This window comes from Candoia aspera, chromosome 6 (genome assembly GCF_035149785.1).
Source record: "Candoia aspera isolate rCanAsp1 chromosome 6, rCanAsp1.hap2, whole genome shotgun sequence".
NCBI classification, from domain to species: domain Eukaryota; kingdom Metazoa; phylum Chordata; class Lepidosauria; order Squamata; family Boidae; genus Candoia; species Candoia aspera.
The window spans coordinates 5,099,031-5,116,376 of NC_086158.1; the positions used below are offsets into that span (position 1 = coordinate 5,099,031).

The following is a 17,346-nucleotide window of genomic DNA, read 5'->3' on the forward strand; positions in this document are numbered from 1 at the left end:
ACTTTTCTTCCTGGTTCTGTATACTGTATGTGTATGAGCAGTTGTATACAAAACAGGGAAGTACAGTTTTTAGGCTGCATCCAGAAAATATAACTTCAAAATCTCAGGAAGTTATTTTTCCACTTTATATGGTATTGCTCAGATCTGGCCTCAGGGACTATGTCGTTCTGAGCACGTTTTAAGTATGATTCAGAGAGACTAAAAGAGAACCAGACATTATAGGAGGAGAGCTGTGTTACTCTATGGTAGCAAATAATCAGGAGGAATCTGGTAGTACTTTTTCTGACTGACATTTGACTCAAAGGCATAAAATTTTCTCAGTTTATGCCTTTGAATCAGAACTATTAGTCAGCTAAGGTGCTACCAGACTCCTGGTTTTTAGAAGAGAACTAGCACAGGTTTGGAGAAAGGTAAAATAATGATCAGAGGATAAGGAATGTAGTCCGAGAGAGTGAAGGAGACAGGAAACTTGAAAAAAGATCAAGTAGAAAAGATCAAATGGGGATACAATTGCACTTTTCAAATGTCTTAAAAGGTACCACAGAAAAGGAGGAGAGGACCACATTTCAAATCTTCCCAGAATGCAGGATACAGAAGAATGGGTTTAACCTACACGAAAGCAAGATTCTGGCTGAAGGATGGGAAAAATGCTAAGAGTAATTAAATGGTGATGTTTCAGCTGGATTTACACATCTTAAACCATGGATTGTTTAACTATGGATTACTGAATGTGCCATGAAGGCTGAGCTCACTTTTCATGCTAAGCAATAAAGCAATGGGTTTTAGAAAGCACAATGGTTTGGCTCACACAGCATGCTAAATAAAACAACATAAGCCATTGTAGCTTAACTGGATTCAGTCATGATTCCTAAATCATTGCTGATTAAAGAGCAACAATACGGTTCATCCCAGCTACTTAATAGGAAAAAAAAACCCAAAATGCTCCACAATAAAAGTGCACACACGTCTTTACAAAAACCAAAATAATCTTTATTCACTTGCAGATGTGTCTTGACAAGACAATTTGCAAACATGCTAAGGCTATAAAATGTCCACCTGGACAAAAAAACAAACCAACAAACATGCAGTGCTGACCAATTGAAACAGCTATTACAAGACTGACCATGCCCGTCTGGGCTACAGGTCCCTTACAACACAGATGGTGTACAGTAACCATGGTAACGTACAACACAGGACCAGCAACCTGAGGTAGGTCTCTTTAAAATTAGAAAATAAAATTTCCTACACCAGTGTCAAACCTGATCAGGTGGCCTGCTGAAAGCTGCAAGGTGTTGGGGATGTAGTAATTTCAGTAACAAGTATGCAGGAGCAAAAGTTTGCACATACAGAGTTGGGTGAATGGATAACTGTTAAAAATATCAAAATATCTGGAGAACTTTCCAAAGTAAGCGTTAACATCTCTAAATCTGCAACTTAGCAGAGAAACGCTGTAGGAAGTAGCAGGGTCCAGTCTGAAGAAGATTCGCTGCTGTAGCTTAGGAGTAATGCCGCACGCTCTGGATAGGTGCTTTTGCTTAGCAAAAGGGGAGTGGCTTGAATTTGCATCTGATAAAATACCAGCCAGCCAACTGGCAGTGCCATCTTTATTGCAGCTGAGTGAATGGCAAGGGGTTTGAAGGTACCTGAGCTGTGGGTGGCTCTGCACTTACTGCTACAGATACGAGTTCACTAACAAAATCACCCAGAAGGAAAAAGAGGTTAATCCCTCCAGGGGACAGTACCATGGGAGGCCGTGGTACCTATCTGTCCGTCCCAACGGTTTGTCAAGGGCCTTGACTGCTTGGATGCACCTCTGCCGTCTCATCGGGGCCCACACCCCTTGTGTAGGACGACGAAAATGGGGAGGAGGGGAGGGGGGCCACGCAAGGAAGTTGGGGGAAATCCAGCACGGAGACCGAACCTGATTGCAAGAAACCAGGCAAGAGTCCTGTGCAGCCTGGCCAAAGCCAGACTCCCAACCCCGTTCAACGGTACAAAAAAAATGATAGAAAAGAATATGCACTGGTATTACCACAGCGCTCATTTTAATATAAAATAAACAGCTTACATTTCCACTGTAAATATAGGCTATGTACAGAATTCTGTATAGATATAGCTACGTGTATAAAGCTTCAATATAGGCCTCTGGATACATTTATAACATGGCTCCCTGAGCCATTCTGTAGAGTGCATTTAATAGCAAAAATTAGTAAGAAGAATATGAAATAAATACCATAATAAAACCATAAAGAATTCTCCTTACAGTACTTTTTTTCTTAAAAAAAGAACTCAGCCTTGACCCACGATCCTAAAAAATTAAAGGTGAAAAGACAACCTGCTTGAAAGACATGGAAATGGAGGAGGAGGAACCCCCTGCCACAGGCAGAGAAGAATTACACTCCGTATTAAAGTGACTTTGCCCTGAATTTTAGCCCTTTACAGCAACCTTATTTTCTGCAGCAGCAAACATGGCATAGAAGCGGGAATTCTCATTGGACAGAAGATTGGATGGAGTATCAAATTCCATCACCTGAAACAAACGGAAGAGAAAGTTCGTGAAATACAGCACATTACAGAAGTAAATAGCATTGCTGTTGAAAAAGGACCAAAAGATCTCCTGTTCCTTTATTTTAGATAAAGGATTAAAGTTCAAGGGCCAAGCAAGTGACAGTACCACTCTTAGCTAACCTCGGGGGGAGGGGAGTCTAAGCGGTGTGGTTTATTAGTGCTTGGAAAGGAGACCACCAGGAAATATCTTGGAAGAAGGCAATGGCTCATCATTTCCATAATGCTGCCATGAGAAGTACAGGGACATATCCATAAAGTCACTAGGTAAAAGGTAAAGGTTTCCCTTGACGTAAAGTCCAGTCGTGTCCGACTCTAGGGGGCGGTGCTCATCTCCGTTTCTAAGCCTTGGAGCCGGCGTTGTCCCTAAGGACCCGTCTGTGGTCATGTGGCCGGCATGACTCACGGAACGCCGTTACCTTCCCGCCGAAGCGGTACCAATTAATCTACTCACATTTGCATGTTTTCGAACTGCTTGGTGTGCAGGAGCTGGGATTAACAACGGGAGCTCACCCCGCCGCGCGGTTTCGAACCGCCGACCTTCCGATCGACAGCTCAGCGGTTTAACCCGCAGCACCACCGCGTCCCTCAAAGTCACTAGGAGTCTAGGTTAATTCCAGGGAAACTTAACATTTTAGAAACATTGCTGTGAAGAGCTTTTTTACATTACAAACAAGGAAGACTGCTTCATTGCTCAGCTGCTTTTAAATGACTAGGATTTGAACCAAATTTCCCTTGCAAGAACTCCTTTATTTATATGAGAGCTGCAGAGTTCTGCCACCCCTTGAGAAATGGCTCCTGGATCCATGGTTTGAAAACCCCGGTTCTATGGTAATTTGTAGAAGAAAAAGAAGTTTGTGGCTGGCTCACCTGTCCTTGCATCAGTACCATAATCCGATCAGAGCCCAGAACTGTATGCAGACGATGAGCGATTGTCAGCATTGTGCAGTCTGCAAAGGCTTCTCTGATAGTCTCTTGGATCAGTAAATCGGTCTCGGTGTCCATAGCAGCTGTTGCTTCATCCAGGATCAAGATCTGTGGAACACAGCATGGACTTCATTAAAAACATAGCTACAATCCTTTCTTTGTACCTCCATTATGATTAAAAGATTAGCAGAACACAAAATGAAATACCTAAAATGTTGAAAGTGAGAAGAGGGGCTTGGGGGGCACCATGGAATACAGCTCTTTTCATTTAACTAATAACAGCTTAGCCTATTCTGAGAATAATGTTCAAGTTACCAATAAGTAAAAAAAAAAATTTGAAGAAGGATGAAGAAACATTAAAAGAACAATGCTGGATCAGGCCAACTAGGGACATCTGCAGGAGGGAAGGGGGCCAAAAGAGTTAAGATGTCAGACGTGACTCTGCAATCAAAATCTTGCCTCTTTTTTACACATGATGCCCATTAAAACGGCAGGGATCCAACCATGTGGCCACCATCTTGACATTTTTGGCACACACAGATGCACCATGGATGCTCCTGAGGCCAACAGCATATCATCTTTCCACTTTGATCAAGGATTCAGAAAACCCATAAGCAGGACAGGAGCACAACAGGAACCCTGCATTTGTGTTCCCAGTTCAAGAGGCTTAATGCTGTCTGGGGCTGCAGATAATATACAGCCATCACTGAGTATGTATTTGGAAAGCTAGCATGGTGTAGAGGTTTAGGCACTCAACTAAGAGCTGAGAGACCCGGGTTCTAGTCTTCCCTTAGGCACAGAACCCAACAGATGACCTTAGGCCAGTCATTCCCTCTCAGCCCTAATCAGTGTCGGGGTCCAAGACAAGCTGCCTGAAAATCCAAGCCCCTTGTTACATCATGCACTGGTAATCTTGGTGTAAGAACTAGGCAAGCACAGCACACAAATTTTTCAAAATTCACAGAGCTGATGACTGCCGCTCCATCTTTGAAGGGAATGGCTGATTTTTTTTATTTATAAGGAATACATTCATTATAATGTTAAGCTTTCATGGCAGACGGTGGCCTACTGTACAAAAGCATATGCTTTAAAGTGCCACAAAAAGAGCAAAACGTTTAAATTGCTGCACCTGACACTCAGTTCCAGACATATAAGTGTGTGAAGGAATTCTTCCTTTTGCAAAAGGTTAGTGCCTACAGCTTCTTCTGCAAAAGTAACCAAACAGAAGAATATTCTTCCCATTCCCCTAATTCGTTGGACTGGGTTAGGGTTGTATCAAACCAATATTAATCCTAGGCCAGGAATTAACCATGTGGCATCTCAGAGTGCCCTACACCCTCCCTGAACAAATATAATCCTTGTGATTTAAATTACAAAAACAAAATTTAGGACAGGGAGCACTTCAACACAAGCCCCTGCTGCCATTTCATTTTCCCAGAATTGCTCTGAACCCCACAAGGACCCAGAGAAGTTTTTAAAGAGTAAAGCAGGAAAAAGAATATGTGAGTGAGTCATGCTGAAGAACAAACCTCTCCCAGACCCCACAAAGTTTTGAAACTTTGCCTAGACAATTCGCAGAAAGCTAAACATGAATCCTGCTGGACTGGTAGAAGAAACCAACCTGCCACTTGGGACAAAGTTAAAATAAAGTATGGAAGATTATTTTCAGGACAGACTTCTCTAACAGTAGAAACTTCCTACACAACGCTCACCTTACAACGACGCAACAAGGCTCTGGCAATGCAAAGCAACTGCCTCTCCCCAACGGAGAAATTTTCACCATTTTCCATCACTTCAGATTCAAGTTTCATGGGCAGCTGAGAAATCTAAGTGGGAACAAAGTAATAGAGCACGATCAAACACGCGGCTACTAATGGTTGCAGATGCTCCACCATCTTTTCAGAACCCATGAGTTATGAACTTGCAACAATGACAGAATCGACCTCTGATTCGTCTTAAGAGATAAAATCCTTTCCACCGGTGGGAACAGAATACAGAAAGAAGATACCCAAAATAAAGCAAGCATTATACACTGCTGATTTTTAGAAAATTCCAAAGTAGGTTACATCAGTCCAATCAAGAGTGCATACAATATTTGACCTGGTATGTCACTAGAAGTGAAGGTGATTCTGAGAATGAAGGTTTCAGCATCTGTAAGCCAGACATTTTTTTAAAGATGTGTATACTACTTGGAAAGAGGAAGAAAGCCAACAACTATCACAGAAACGGCAGAAAAGTTGGCAAGGTCTTGCCGTTAGGACCACAGTGGGGCACTGGAGCAGACAGGAATTTGGCTATCAACTCCTGCACTTACACAGTCTTTCATGTGAGTCCTTTCCAAAGCCTCCCAGATTTGCTCTTCACTGTACTGTGTGAAAGGATCCAAATTAGATCTAAAGGAGCAAAAATATAATAGCAAATCACTACCCGTTTCCATCAAAATATAAACCATGGAAACTAAACATTATTCAAGGACAATTCGTTCTTGGGTAAGAAGGACATTCTATCTTCAAGGATATTTTATCTTGTATAAAGTAGAGTGAACACAAGGAAGGAGGAGCAGAATGGTTAGTTGAATTGGGTGTTTCTCAACCTTGGCAACTTTAAGATGTGTGGACTTCGACTCCCTGACTAGGGAATTCTGGGAGTTGAAGTCCACACATCTTAAAGTTGTCAAGGTTGAGAAACATTGTATTAACCTGTTGTATGAACCCAGCCATCGTAGTTTGTAACTACTAAAAATGGCCTGGCAATAAAGATTAATCAATTCTGGTCAAGCAAATTGTGGCTTAGCACAATCTGTGGACCCAGTTTCAGAATTACTTCTCTCAGTAAGCTCATTTTCATGACTAACAAGAAGGCAGTCCCCCCCGCGCCGCCCCGCCCCACCCCTCTTTTGCTATAATCTTGTACCAACCTCACAGTGCCACTGAAGAGGACTGGCTCTTGGGGAATTATGGAAAGTTTGCTCCGAAGATCTGCCAAGCCAATGTCACTGATTTTCACTCCATCGATTTTAATGCAGCCTCCTGAGAGTTCCACCAAGCGAAACAGAGCCATTCCTAAAGAGGATTTTCCTGGAAAAAGCAAGGAGGGTCACAGTTAGCTGTCATGCTGAGGAATGCGCAAGCTTGGCCTGTATTCACAAATTAGAAAAAAACAAATATGTGATTTACTCCATCACTATCACAGAAGCAGCTTCAGCAGCTGTTTCAAAAAAGAAATTATCTGCTACTTTTTAATACTATTGGCCAGTACATCCAAGGCAGTTTAGAGTTTAAAACGAGGGCTTTACGATGCAGTAGACATTATGCAAAAGAAAAATGCAGAGAGAAAGATGAGGAAAAAAAATAGACACATCCAGAATCCATGACTATGTAGGAGTCTGGAGTCTTTATACACAGCCATGGTGTAAGGAATAATGTGCGTTGGTAAGACAATTCCGTCTGGCGGGGTCCAGGAGGCAGGCCTTCTCTGCAGGAGCCCCTGCCCTGTGGAATGCTCTGTGAGGTTGGCTCCGTCGCTCCTGGCCTTCCAGAGGAATTTAAAGACCTGGCTCTGCCGCCTCGCTTGGGGCGGAGAGGGGAATGGTTCTACAGGGGGACGGCTGGTACCTTAGCCCACTCCTCCCACATATGGACTTTATCAGATTCTCCTGCCGCCTGGATTTTATTCTTATTCTTATTCTTCTTTTTATATTTATTTAAGAGTAATGACTTTCTTCTTTCACCATCATAAGGCTCCTCAGTTCCTCTTCGCTTTCAGCCATCAAAGTGGTATCATCTGCATATCTGAGATTGTTGATGTTTCTTCCAGCGATTTTAACTCCAGCCTTGGATTCCTCAAGCCCAGCTTGTCGCATGATGTGTTCTGCGTACAAGTTGAATAGGTAGGGTGAGAGGATACAGCCCTGCCGTACTCCTTTCCCAATCTTAAACCAGTCCGTTGTTCCGTGGTCTGTTCTTACTGTTGCTACTTGGTCGTTATACAGATTCTTCAGGAGGCAGACAAGATGACTTGGTATCCCCATACCGCTAAGAACTTGCCACAATTTGTTATGGTCCACACAGTCAAAGGCTTTAGAATAGTCAATAAAACAGAAATAGATGTTTTTCTGAAACTCCCTGGCTTTTTCCATTCTCCAGAGGATATTGGCAATTTGGTCTCTAGTTCCTCTGCCTTTTCTAAACCCAGCTTGTACATCTGGCAATTCTCGCTCCATGAACTGCTGAAGTCTACCTTGCAGGATCTTGAGCATTACCTTACTGGCATGTGAAATGAGTGCCACTGTTCGATAGTTTGAACATTCTTTAGTGTTCCCCTTTTTTGGTACAGGGATATAAGTTGATTTTTTCCAGTCTGATGGCCATTCTTGTGTTTTCCAAATTTGCTGGCATATAGCATGCATTACCTTGACAGCATCATCTTGCAAGATTTTGAACAGTTCAGCTGGGATGCCGTCGTCTCCTGCTGCCTTGTTATTAGCAATGCTTCTTAAGGCCCATTCAACCTCACTCTTCAGGATGTCTGGCTCTAGCTCACTGACCACACCGTCAAAGCTATCCCCGATATTGTTATCCTTCCTATACAGGTCTTCTGTATATTCTTGCCACCTTTTCTTGATCTCTTCTTCTGTTAGGTCCTTGCCATCTTTGTTTTTGATCATACCCATTTTTGCCTGGAATTTACCTCCGATGTTTTTAATTTTCTGGAAGAGGTCTCTTGTCCTTCCTATTCTATCGTCTTCTTCCACTTCCGCGCATTGCTTGTTTAAAAATAATTCCTTATCTCTTCTGGCTAACCTCTGGAATTTTGCATGTAATTGGGCATATCTCCCCCTGTCACTGTTGCCTTTTGCTTTCCTTCTTTCTTGGGCTACTTCTAGTGTCTCAGCAGACAGCCATTTTGCCTTCTTGGTTTTCTCTTTCTTTGGGATGTATTTTGTTGCCGCCTCCTGAACAATGCTGCCAACTTCTGTCCAGAGTTCTTCCGGGACCCTATCTACTAAGTCCAGTCCCTTAAATCTATTCTTCACCTCCACTGCATATTCCTTAGGAACATTAGTGAGCTCATATCTAGCTGATCTGTGCGTCTTCCCTAATCTCTTTAGTCTGATCCTAAATTGTGCAAGAAGAAGTTCGTGATCAGAACTACAGTCAGCTCCAGGCCTTGTTTTTACCGACTGTACAGATGTCCGCCACCTTTGGCTGCAAAGGATGTAATCAATCTGATTTCGGTGTTGTCCATCTGGTGAAGTCCATGTATAAAGCCGTCTCTTAGGTTGTTGGAAGAGAGTGTTTGTTATGCAGAGTGAGTTGTCTTGGCAAAATTCTACCAGCCTATGTCCTGCTTCATTTTGTTCTCCCAGGCCATGCTTACCTGTAATTCCAGGTATCATTTGACTACCGAAACAAGGACATTTTTGGGACGTATTTCAGTGAGAAGCAATGAGGAGGACTTGTGCATTGGCTGAGCACACATGTACCCTGGCTAATGTGAATTAGTCACAGCCATCTCCATAAAACTTATTTTGGCACAGAAAATGGTAGTTGCTGTTCTTTTCCTCTTTGGAAACAGTATTTTTCCACTTCCAGGCCCCACAAGGTGGCTCCAGTGAGCTTTTAAAAATCTAAATGGGAGGGGCTAGAGCACCCCCACCTTACCTGAGCCCGTCCTCCCCACGATTCCAATCTTCTCCTTGGGTTTGATGGTGAAGCATACTTTTTTGAGGACAAGTGGCAGGCTCTCGCGATACCGCATTTCTGCATTTTCAAAGATAATTTCTCCTTCGTGGGGCCAGTCTGGAGGAGGAGCCTTATTCTTGATCCGAGCTGGGGCCTCCAGGGAAAGAGTCTTGGAATCAGTGTGGGGGGGGAGGGAGGTGGCAGAGGGAAGAGAAAAGATGTCAACTGTGGACAACATTCTAGGAATGATTCTTCTTAATAGACTACAGGTAGTCCTCGCTTAACGACCATTTGTTAAGGATGGTTTGGACTTACAACGGTGCTGAAAAACCGACTTCTGACCAGACCTCGCACTTACGGCCTTTGCAGTGTCCCCGCGGTCACAATTCAGGTGCTTGCAACCGATTCGCATTTACGACTGCTGCAGTGTCCCACAGTCACGATTGCCATTTTTGACCTTCCCAGCAAGCAAAATCAATGGGGAACGGTGTGATTCACTTAACAACCATGTGGTTCGCTTCATGACCACAGTGATTTGCTTAATGACCACAGCAGAAAAGGCTGTAAAATCTGGTCAGATTCACTTAATGACCACTTCGCTTAGCAACCAAAATTCTGATCCCAATTGTGGTCGTTAATGGAGGACTACCTGTAAAGCTGGAAAGACTTACTTACTTATTTATCTATCTATCTAATTTGTCCCCACCCATCTCCTCCCATCAGGGGACTCTAGGCGGTTTACAACAATCGATTAAAAACAACAACCATAAAACACACAGTATAAAAATACATTGATAAATAATATAAATAAAGGTAAAGATAAAAAGTCCAAGTGGCGAAAGAATCGAAAACAGTCCAAGTGTGGGAGGAGTGGTCTATAGCGGCCACCCCCACGTAGATCTATTCCCCTCTCTGCCCCAAGCGAGGCGGCAGAACCAGGTCTTCAGACTCCTCCGAAAGGCCAGGAGCGATGGGGCCAATCTCACCTCCCAGGGCAGCATGTTCCATAGGGCGGGCGCCACTGCAGAGAAGGCCCACTTCCTGGACCCCGCCAAACAAAGTTGTCTTAGAGACAGGGTCTGCAGCATGCCCTCTCTGCATGATCGGGTGGGACGGGCTGATGTAATGGGGAAGAGGCGGTCCCTCAGGTAACCTGGCCCCATGCCATGTAGGGCTTTAAAGGTAATAACCAACACCTTGAATTGGACCCAGAAGCAAACTGGTACCCAATGCAGCTCATGCAGCAGCGGTGTTATATGTGCCCTTCTGGGGGCACCAAAAACAGCTCACGCAGCTGCATTCTGGGCCAACTGAAGCTTCCGGATACTTTTCAAGGGTAGCCCCATGTAAAGCGCATTGCAATAGTCTATATGAGAGATAACAAGGGCATGAGTGACTGTTCAAAGGGCCTCTCGCTCCAGGAAGGGGCGTAACTGGTGCACAGCACGTAGCTGCACAAAGGCTCTCCTGGCCACGGCTGCCACCTGCTCTTCAACTTGGCACAATCAGCAGCAAGTGTCATCAGGAACCAGTGTTTACATGCTAGGGAGCTAGAAGGGGCAGCTTTTATGGAATGCTCTAGGGGAGGTGTGGGGAAAGGTTGCCCTAAAGCGAGGGCCTAGCAATGGGCTTGCTGGAGGAACCAGTACAGATCAGGAGTCAACCACTGATTATTTCTCAGGCAAACCACTGCTTTTTTCAGCACACTGAACATCGCACATAATAGCCCAAAATATCTTAAAGTCAAACTTTCTCTCACAGAAGATATCAAATCCCATCCATCTTGCAGATCATTCTGCCTACAAAAGGGTCCTTGATGGCTTTAATTAGCCAACCAGACTTCTATGCAGATAAAGACAGTTTTATCCATGCTCCAGTAATTTCCCTTTATAATATTATTGCAAAGTTCTCTTTCATGTATTTCTTTATTTACTCAGGTTTGTATACCAGGTTTGTATACCTTAAGACCCGAGGCAGCTTATAATACCCTATGAGGAAAATAAATTTAGGAGCTGCCAATAAACATGGGTTAGAAACTTCATCTAATCCAAATCAGGTCAGCTAAGCAGATAATACAGAGTGCACAGTATGATGACAACATAGTAGAATTTTGCAGCCCACATTAGTTGCATGTCTATTTCTAGGCCCAGTTAGCTGATTTTAGCCTTTGCATTTACTGACACAAATTATATCCCACCTGTTATCCCAAACAGCACCCAAAAAATACGAAATCTTATAAAAACAGTTAAAATCACTGCTATAGCTAACTCAGATGAGAGTATAGCTAAAGAGGATAGCTTTGACTTACAGGCAGTCCTCGCTTAACGACCTTAATTGGGACCAGAATTTCTGTCACTAAGCAAAGCAGTCATTAGGTGAAACATCATGTGACTGCACCGCTTGGGGATGGCAGTTCCAGTAGCAGTCATTAGGCCAGGACCTCATGCTTCTGCTGCCCTGCCACACTCTCCTCCACTTCAACTTCCCCCACCCGCCTATCCCACCCCCGCATCTCTGCCTTTTTGGCCACCCTGCACTCTGCTGCCTACCCCTGCCGCCCCCAGCTGACCTTCGCTGTCTTCTTCCTCCTGCTGCTGACAAGCCACACACAGCTAAGACAGCTGCTGGCCCTTTGCAACGCCTCGTGAGGCCTCCAGGCACACCTCGTCAGCAGCGGGAAGAAGATAATGCTGAAGGTCAGCTGGGGGGGCGGTAGGCGTAGGAGTGCAGGGCATTCGTAAGGGCAGAGATGGGGATGGAGAAAGGCAGGTGGGGGAGTTGAAGCATACATTGCAGACATAAATGTGGTGGGCTGCCAAGCACCCAAATTTTAATCACGTGACCACAGGGGTGTGTGCGCGCACACTGCAATGGCCATAACTTCAAAGACCGGTCATAACTACCACTCATTCAGCACCATCATAATTTAGAAAGGTCACTGAATGAAGAGTCATTAAGCAAGGATTACCTGTATTTCCCCAATACAATTCCCAAGGGGGTGCTTCTAAATGTTCCTCAAGTAGAATTTCTGAGTCCCCCTTCATTATTGGGGGCCAGTGAGAGGCTAATACTGGGTCTTAAGAGTAGCACCTCATCTGTGAAATGGTAGCCTGGTGCTAAGATTATATTCTTTTTTTGGTTCCAGATGAATAATTTGTTTAGGCATTTGAGGAATCTTTCAGATTTTTGCACCATTTCATTGCTGACATTACTCTCTGTCCTTTTGATTTTTAATTTTATCTTTAATTTGTACACTGCCTAGAGACTTCTATTATTGGATGGTTTAAGAATATACCACAGAAATCAATTAGAGTTTGGCAGCAGGAGCGGGGAGCACTTTTCTAGAGACAGGTCACCAAGGAAAATATTGGGCAATGGACGGAATGCTTAAATACCTTGATGTAATGGTCAATCCTCTCCACAGAAGTAAAGCGGGCCTCGGTCTCTGAGGCCAGCCTGACTGTAAACTGGAACAGCCCCGTTAACTGAGAAGGAAACAAACCACTGTTACTTGCACCACCACTACGCTGCATTAATTAATCAACCTGTTAGCTGTGAAAACCTCAAAGGGATTATTCACGGAACAACTTAATCCACCCGGTCAGTGCAGTAACTGGGGCATTCTCATGGGAAGGAAGGGCAGCTGGGTCGTAAAATTCAAGGGTTGTCCATTCCTTCTTAGTGGTCGAGCTCCATTAAGTGGCCTGTGTGTAAAAGCACAAGCACCACCAAAAGATATACTTAACTTTATTCACCCTGCTGCCTCCTCAGCCACACCTCGAGGTGGCTTCCTTGGAAGAGAAAGTGGCTGTGGACAAGAAAAAGTTCCCGTTTTTCTTGTCCGCAGCCACTTTCTCTTCCAAGGAAGCGACTTTAATGGAGGATGCTCATCAATACCCCGCAGTGTTACCACTAGACTGCTGTCAGCATCATGGGATTTGATGGACAAAGGAGCCATCAGAAGGGTGCTACCTGTTAGCCTCTAATACAAAGCTAATCCAGCTGAAGCTCCAACCTGCCGCTTCGTTCTGACACGCAAAAGAAGCATTCACCTGAACACCGTAAGAGATGGCAAGCCCAGCGTAAGCCGGCGGGATCTGGCCGTGCATTAAGACTATCATCAAGCCGGTGGTTGTAATGAGGGCAATGCTGACAACATCCAGTCTGACAGCCAGCCAGCGCATTGCACAGCTGAACAAGTAGAACGGCGCCTGATTATCATCCAGCAGTTGTTGGTATCTAGAAGAAAGAGAAAATATCTGCAATGGAAATATCTCATTTCTAACCTGAGATGGAGGAGAAATTTCACAAAACACGAAGGACGTGATGGCTACCAAATTTAAGTCAGCAGCTTATGAACGTAGTGGCCCGATTGGCCTGAAATATTAAGCCCAAACTACAGCTTACTATTTCTAAATTGGCGTAATAGGTGAACTTGCATTCTGAGTGAATTAGGCCACGATGACTTGCTCAATAAACCCAAGCTTGAAACTCCTGGCTTATATGTTGCGTGCGAGATAGGACTGTGCTTCAAAGGAGAGACAGTACTAACTTGAACAGGAATTCCTCTCCTTTATTGTAGGCATGGATGGTGGAGAGACCTTGAATGCTCGACGTGATGTGTGAGAGGAATGGAGACTGTGTGATGTTGTCCAGCCGTTTCAACTCCCGAATGAAGACTCTGCGTACAAAAAAGCAACCAATTGGAAGTGAGAGATCTAACAAAAAAATTGGGTTGGATAGCCAGCGTCCTGGAAAAGAGAAGTAAACATAAAAATGATTTGGTGACATTGAAGAAGTTAGAGAAATGAGCTGAAAATAACAAGCTGAAATTTAACAGAGAGAACTACAAAATTACGCACCTAGGGAGCAAAAGTTAATCAAATGTACAGGTAAAGAGCTGGGGATTGGTGGCTTCGCAATAGGCGAAGGACAGTAAATAGTTATAAAATGAATATAAACCAGCAGTAGGATGTGCAGCAGTAAAGGGAGGCACAATTTCAGGCTGCTTCAGCAGAACTAGAGTTTCCAAATAGCTTCCAATCAAAGTAATTGTTGACCTTACCGTGAGGACCGTGTGCAGTTTAGAGAAAATGGAACAGACTAGAGAAGGGCAACGAAGACTAGAAATGGGACTAGAAACTAAGACGGAAGGAAGGATTGATGGGTATGTTTAGCCCTGAGAAAAGACAACTGAAGGAGGATATAATTGCACTCCTCCAATACCTAAAAGGATATCCCATAAAAGGTCAGTGTTTACCTCATCCCAGAGGGCAGGACACAGAATAATGGCTTGGTAGATTCTGACAGTATGTTAGAATGTTCCTAATAGTAGGAACATTACCCTGTTACCCAAATATGTGGTCAGCTTCCATTCAGTGGAGGTCTACAGCCATCATTTGGAATTTGTGGTGGTGGGGACTCTTGCACTGAGCTTTCTGTGGTCTAAATGTTCCCTTCTAACTTGATGATCTGGCCCAGCAACCTGTTTAAAATCACTTTAACATTTGTAGCTATAGGCTGCTCAGCCCCTCAACTACACTGGGCAGCTAACAAGGTACAGAAAATAATTTTTTTTTATTTTTTTAAATTAACTATTACAGATAAAATGCAAACAGGATCATACAACTGCCTGGGAAAAGGAATGCATTTTGAACTCTCTTCTAAAGTACAGGAGATGTCAAATACACCTGTGGCCTCCCTGATGACGCAAGTGCAGGCCAGACTTCATGAGAATAAGCAGTCCTATAAATCCATGCAATGCTTTATTCACCTGTATCAGCAACCTGAACTGGGTTTGGCAGGCAACTGACAACCAATGAAGTTGCTCCAGCACAGAGTTATGGAAGACCCCAAGGGGAACACTGACTTAAACAACCTAGAACAATTGCTGCTGTTACCTGGATACAACATGAAGAATGGTAAAAAGGACCACAAGAGGCCCCACTGCCATTAGGAACCATGGAAAGACACCAGAGATCACTCCCACGCAGAAGAACACCAGGATGACATTCTGTATGAACATTTCAGCTTGAAATGGCAGGCGGACATCAACTGGAGGAGATGGACAGAGATAGCAGATTAGGGCATACTAAAATCCTCACCAACTTGAACAATATAGAGAGCCAAGTTTGGTGTAGCGGTTAAGGTGCTGGCCTAGAAACCAGGAGTGTGAGTTCTAGGCCTCCCCTAGGCCTGAAAGCCATCTGGGTGACTGTGGGCCAGTCACCCTAAGCTCAACCCACTTCACGGGGTAGTTGCGGGGAAAATAGGAGTTTCTTGCCTTGTTTCATATATAAAAAAGGCAGGACAAAAATATAATAGTATCCTGTGTATATACACAACACAGGGGGGATCAACACCTTGTCCAGGGAGAGAAATCTTCTTCTATATAAGGCCAACACACGTAAGATTCATTCAGGACTCTCCTTCTGCTTTCATCAGTTGGACTGTTCAAGTGTTCAGAAGCCAGACTGCCAGCCCCACCAAAGTTCCAATGGCTACTGGCCCTCACTATTTTAGGAAGCCCCGCCTAGAATGGTAAACACCTTCACATGCTTTCACTAAGAGCTATATGCAATTGGACAAACATTAGTCGTTCTCCAGTGAAAAGACATCAGTGAGTTGACCAAATAACTCTACCTCATTAATCGTGTTATTTCTTCGACTTATAACCTGCATTTCTTCTAGAAGTTCAAGATGAAATACATGGCACACCCTCTTACAGTTGTTATCCTCGACAACTTGACTAGGTAAGCTTGGTGTAACACACTGGCCCAAAATCGCCCAGAGAGCTTCCATGGCTGAGGATGGACTTGAATCTGGGTCTGTGGTCCTAGACCAACACCTGATCCTCAACACCATGTTGGTGTTTTATATACCAGATTACACCTGAAACATCCTAAATGGAAAGCTTGGTTACAAGAGGTACTCACCTTGAACTTCTGGCAGACATCACAAGAGCTGCTGTGATGCACTATGAGCAAAGATTAACCACTGCATCAGAGATCAATCTTCTGTCTCTGAGCAATTCATACATTTTCCTGGGCTTGCTAATTTCACTACTAGAAGTTAGCAAAAGACTTGGAAGAACTCACTTTATAAGCAGGTTTTTGTAGTTTCCGTAACATTCAGACAAAACAAAAGGATGCTGTAGTAAAGAATAATGTAGCTCAGCGTTCAATTGTTGGGTTCCTGGTGTGATCTAAATTTGCTTCTCTTCCTACAATGAAATATCTGTAGGAAGAGCCCAGTAAACTCAAAGGAATTGAAGAGGCTGAAAAAGCAGTTATCGTTTAGCACGGAGTTCTGCGGTTTGGGGTTGCTGGTCATTCTCCCTGGAGATTCCAGACTGTATTAGCACAAACAGGTTACAGAATGAGAGTTTATTACCTTCATCCATATCTTTGGAGAATCTGTTGAGAATACGCCCTGTAGGTGTGGTGTCGAAAAATTTCATTGGGCTACGAAGAATCCGCCGGAAGAGCTCATCATGCAGCCTGGATGAGGCCCTTAACGTCCCCTGTAATGGCCATAATAGAGGACTGTTGGAGCTAGGCACATAGGAGTTTTAAAAGGAAGTTCACAAATGATCAGAAGGGACTGCAGTCCCCAGAAAGTATTTTTCCTCCCTTGCTAGGCAAGAGAAGCCACCAAAAGAGCTGTGAAAGGAAATACATGACGAATGTCTTCCAACATAGTTTCTGAGATGACACCAAGCTATGGAAGGAGGAATCAGGAAACGAAGGCAGCTGCTTTCACTGGAGCAGTCTGCTGTCTGAAACAGCAGGATGAGAAAAAGAGACAGGAATTATTTTGTTCTCTCCTCCCCACACAAATACGTACCTTGACAAAGACAACCCCACGAACAGCCTTCAGAATCAGCATGATGCCCATTGAGAGTGCATAAATGCCAGCATAGTAACGCATATGAGGGTTATCCTTCATACTGTTGCTCACCACGGTTTCATTCCCCAGCATCAAAGTAGTGTTCTGTGTTTGTTTTTAAAAAAAACAAAACCCAAAGACCAGTTGGTTAAGACAGAAATAAGATACACATTGGCCCATTTCACAAATACAGCTAAGGAATCTGCAGATAATTACCTTGTCCACAATTTTGCCTGAATACTTAAAAAAAGTAAGGTTGAAGATTCCTCACACTATGGAACTC

General features: G+C 43.9%; 1 protein-coding gene across 5 annotated transcripts in view; it reads right to left on the reverse strand.

The window, feature by feature from the left end:
- Positions 1–968: 968 nt before the first annotated feature.
- ABCC5 (ATP binding cassette subfamily C member 5) overlaps positions 969–17,346 on the reverse strand; it is a 528,771-nt gene continuing 512,393 nt past the window's right edge. For all 5 annotated transcript variants that reach the window (XM_063306329.1, XM_063306328.1, XM_063306326.1 and 2 more), the window contains 12 exons: positions 17,022–17,168; positions 16,569–16,698; positions 15,077–15,230; positions 13,729–13,857; positions 13,229–13,415; positions 12,572–12,661; positions 9,156–9,345; positions 6,410–6,569; positions 5,807–5,885; positions 5,205–5,318; positions 3,436–3,600; positions 969–2,530 (listed from right to left, as the gene is read on the reverse strand). In XM_063306329.1, coding sequence (XP_063162399.1) covers positions 2,429–2,530; positions 3,436–3,600; positions 5,205–5,318; positions 5,807–5,885; positions 6,410–6,569; positions 9,156–9,345; positions 12,572–12,661; positions 13,229–13,415; positions 13,729–13,857; positions 15,077–15,230; positions 16,569–16,698; positions 17,022–17,168 — 1,647 coding nt within the window. In that variant the 3' untranslated portion in view covers positions 969–2,428. The remainder of the gene's footprint in view (positions 2,531–3,435; positions 3,601–5,204; positions 5,319–5,806; positions 5,886–6,409; positions 6,570–9,155; positions 9,346–12,571; positions 12,662–13,228; positions 13,416–13,728; positions 13,858–15,076; positions 15,231–16,568; positions 16,699–17,021; positions 17,169–17,346) is intronic.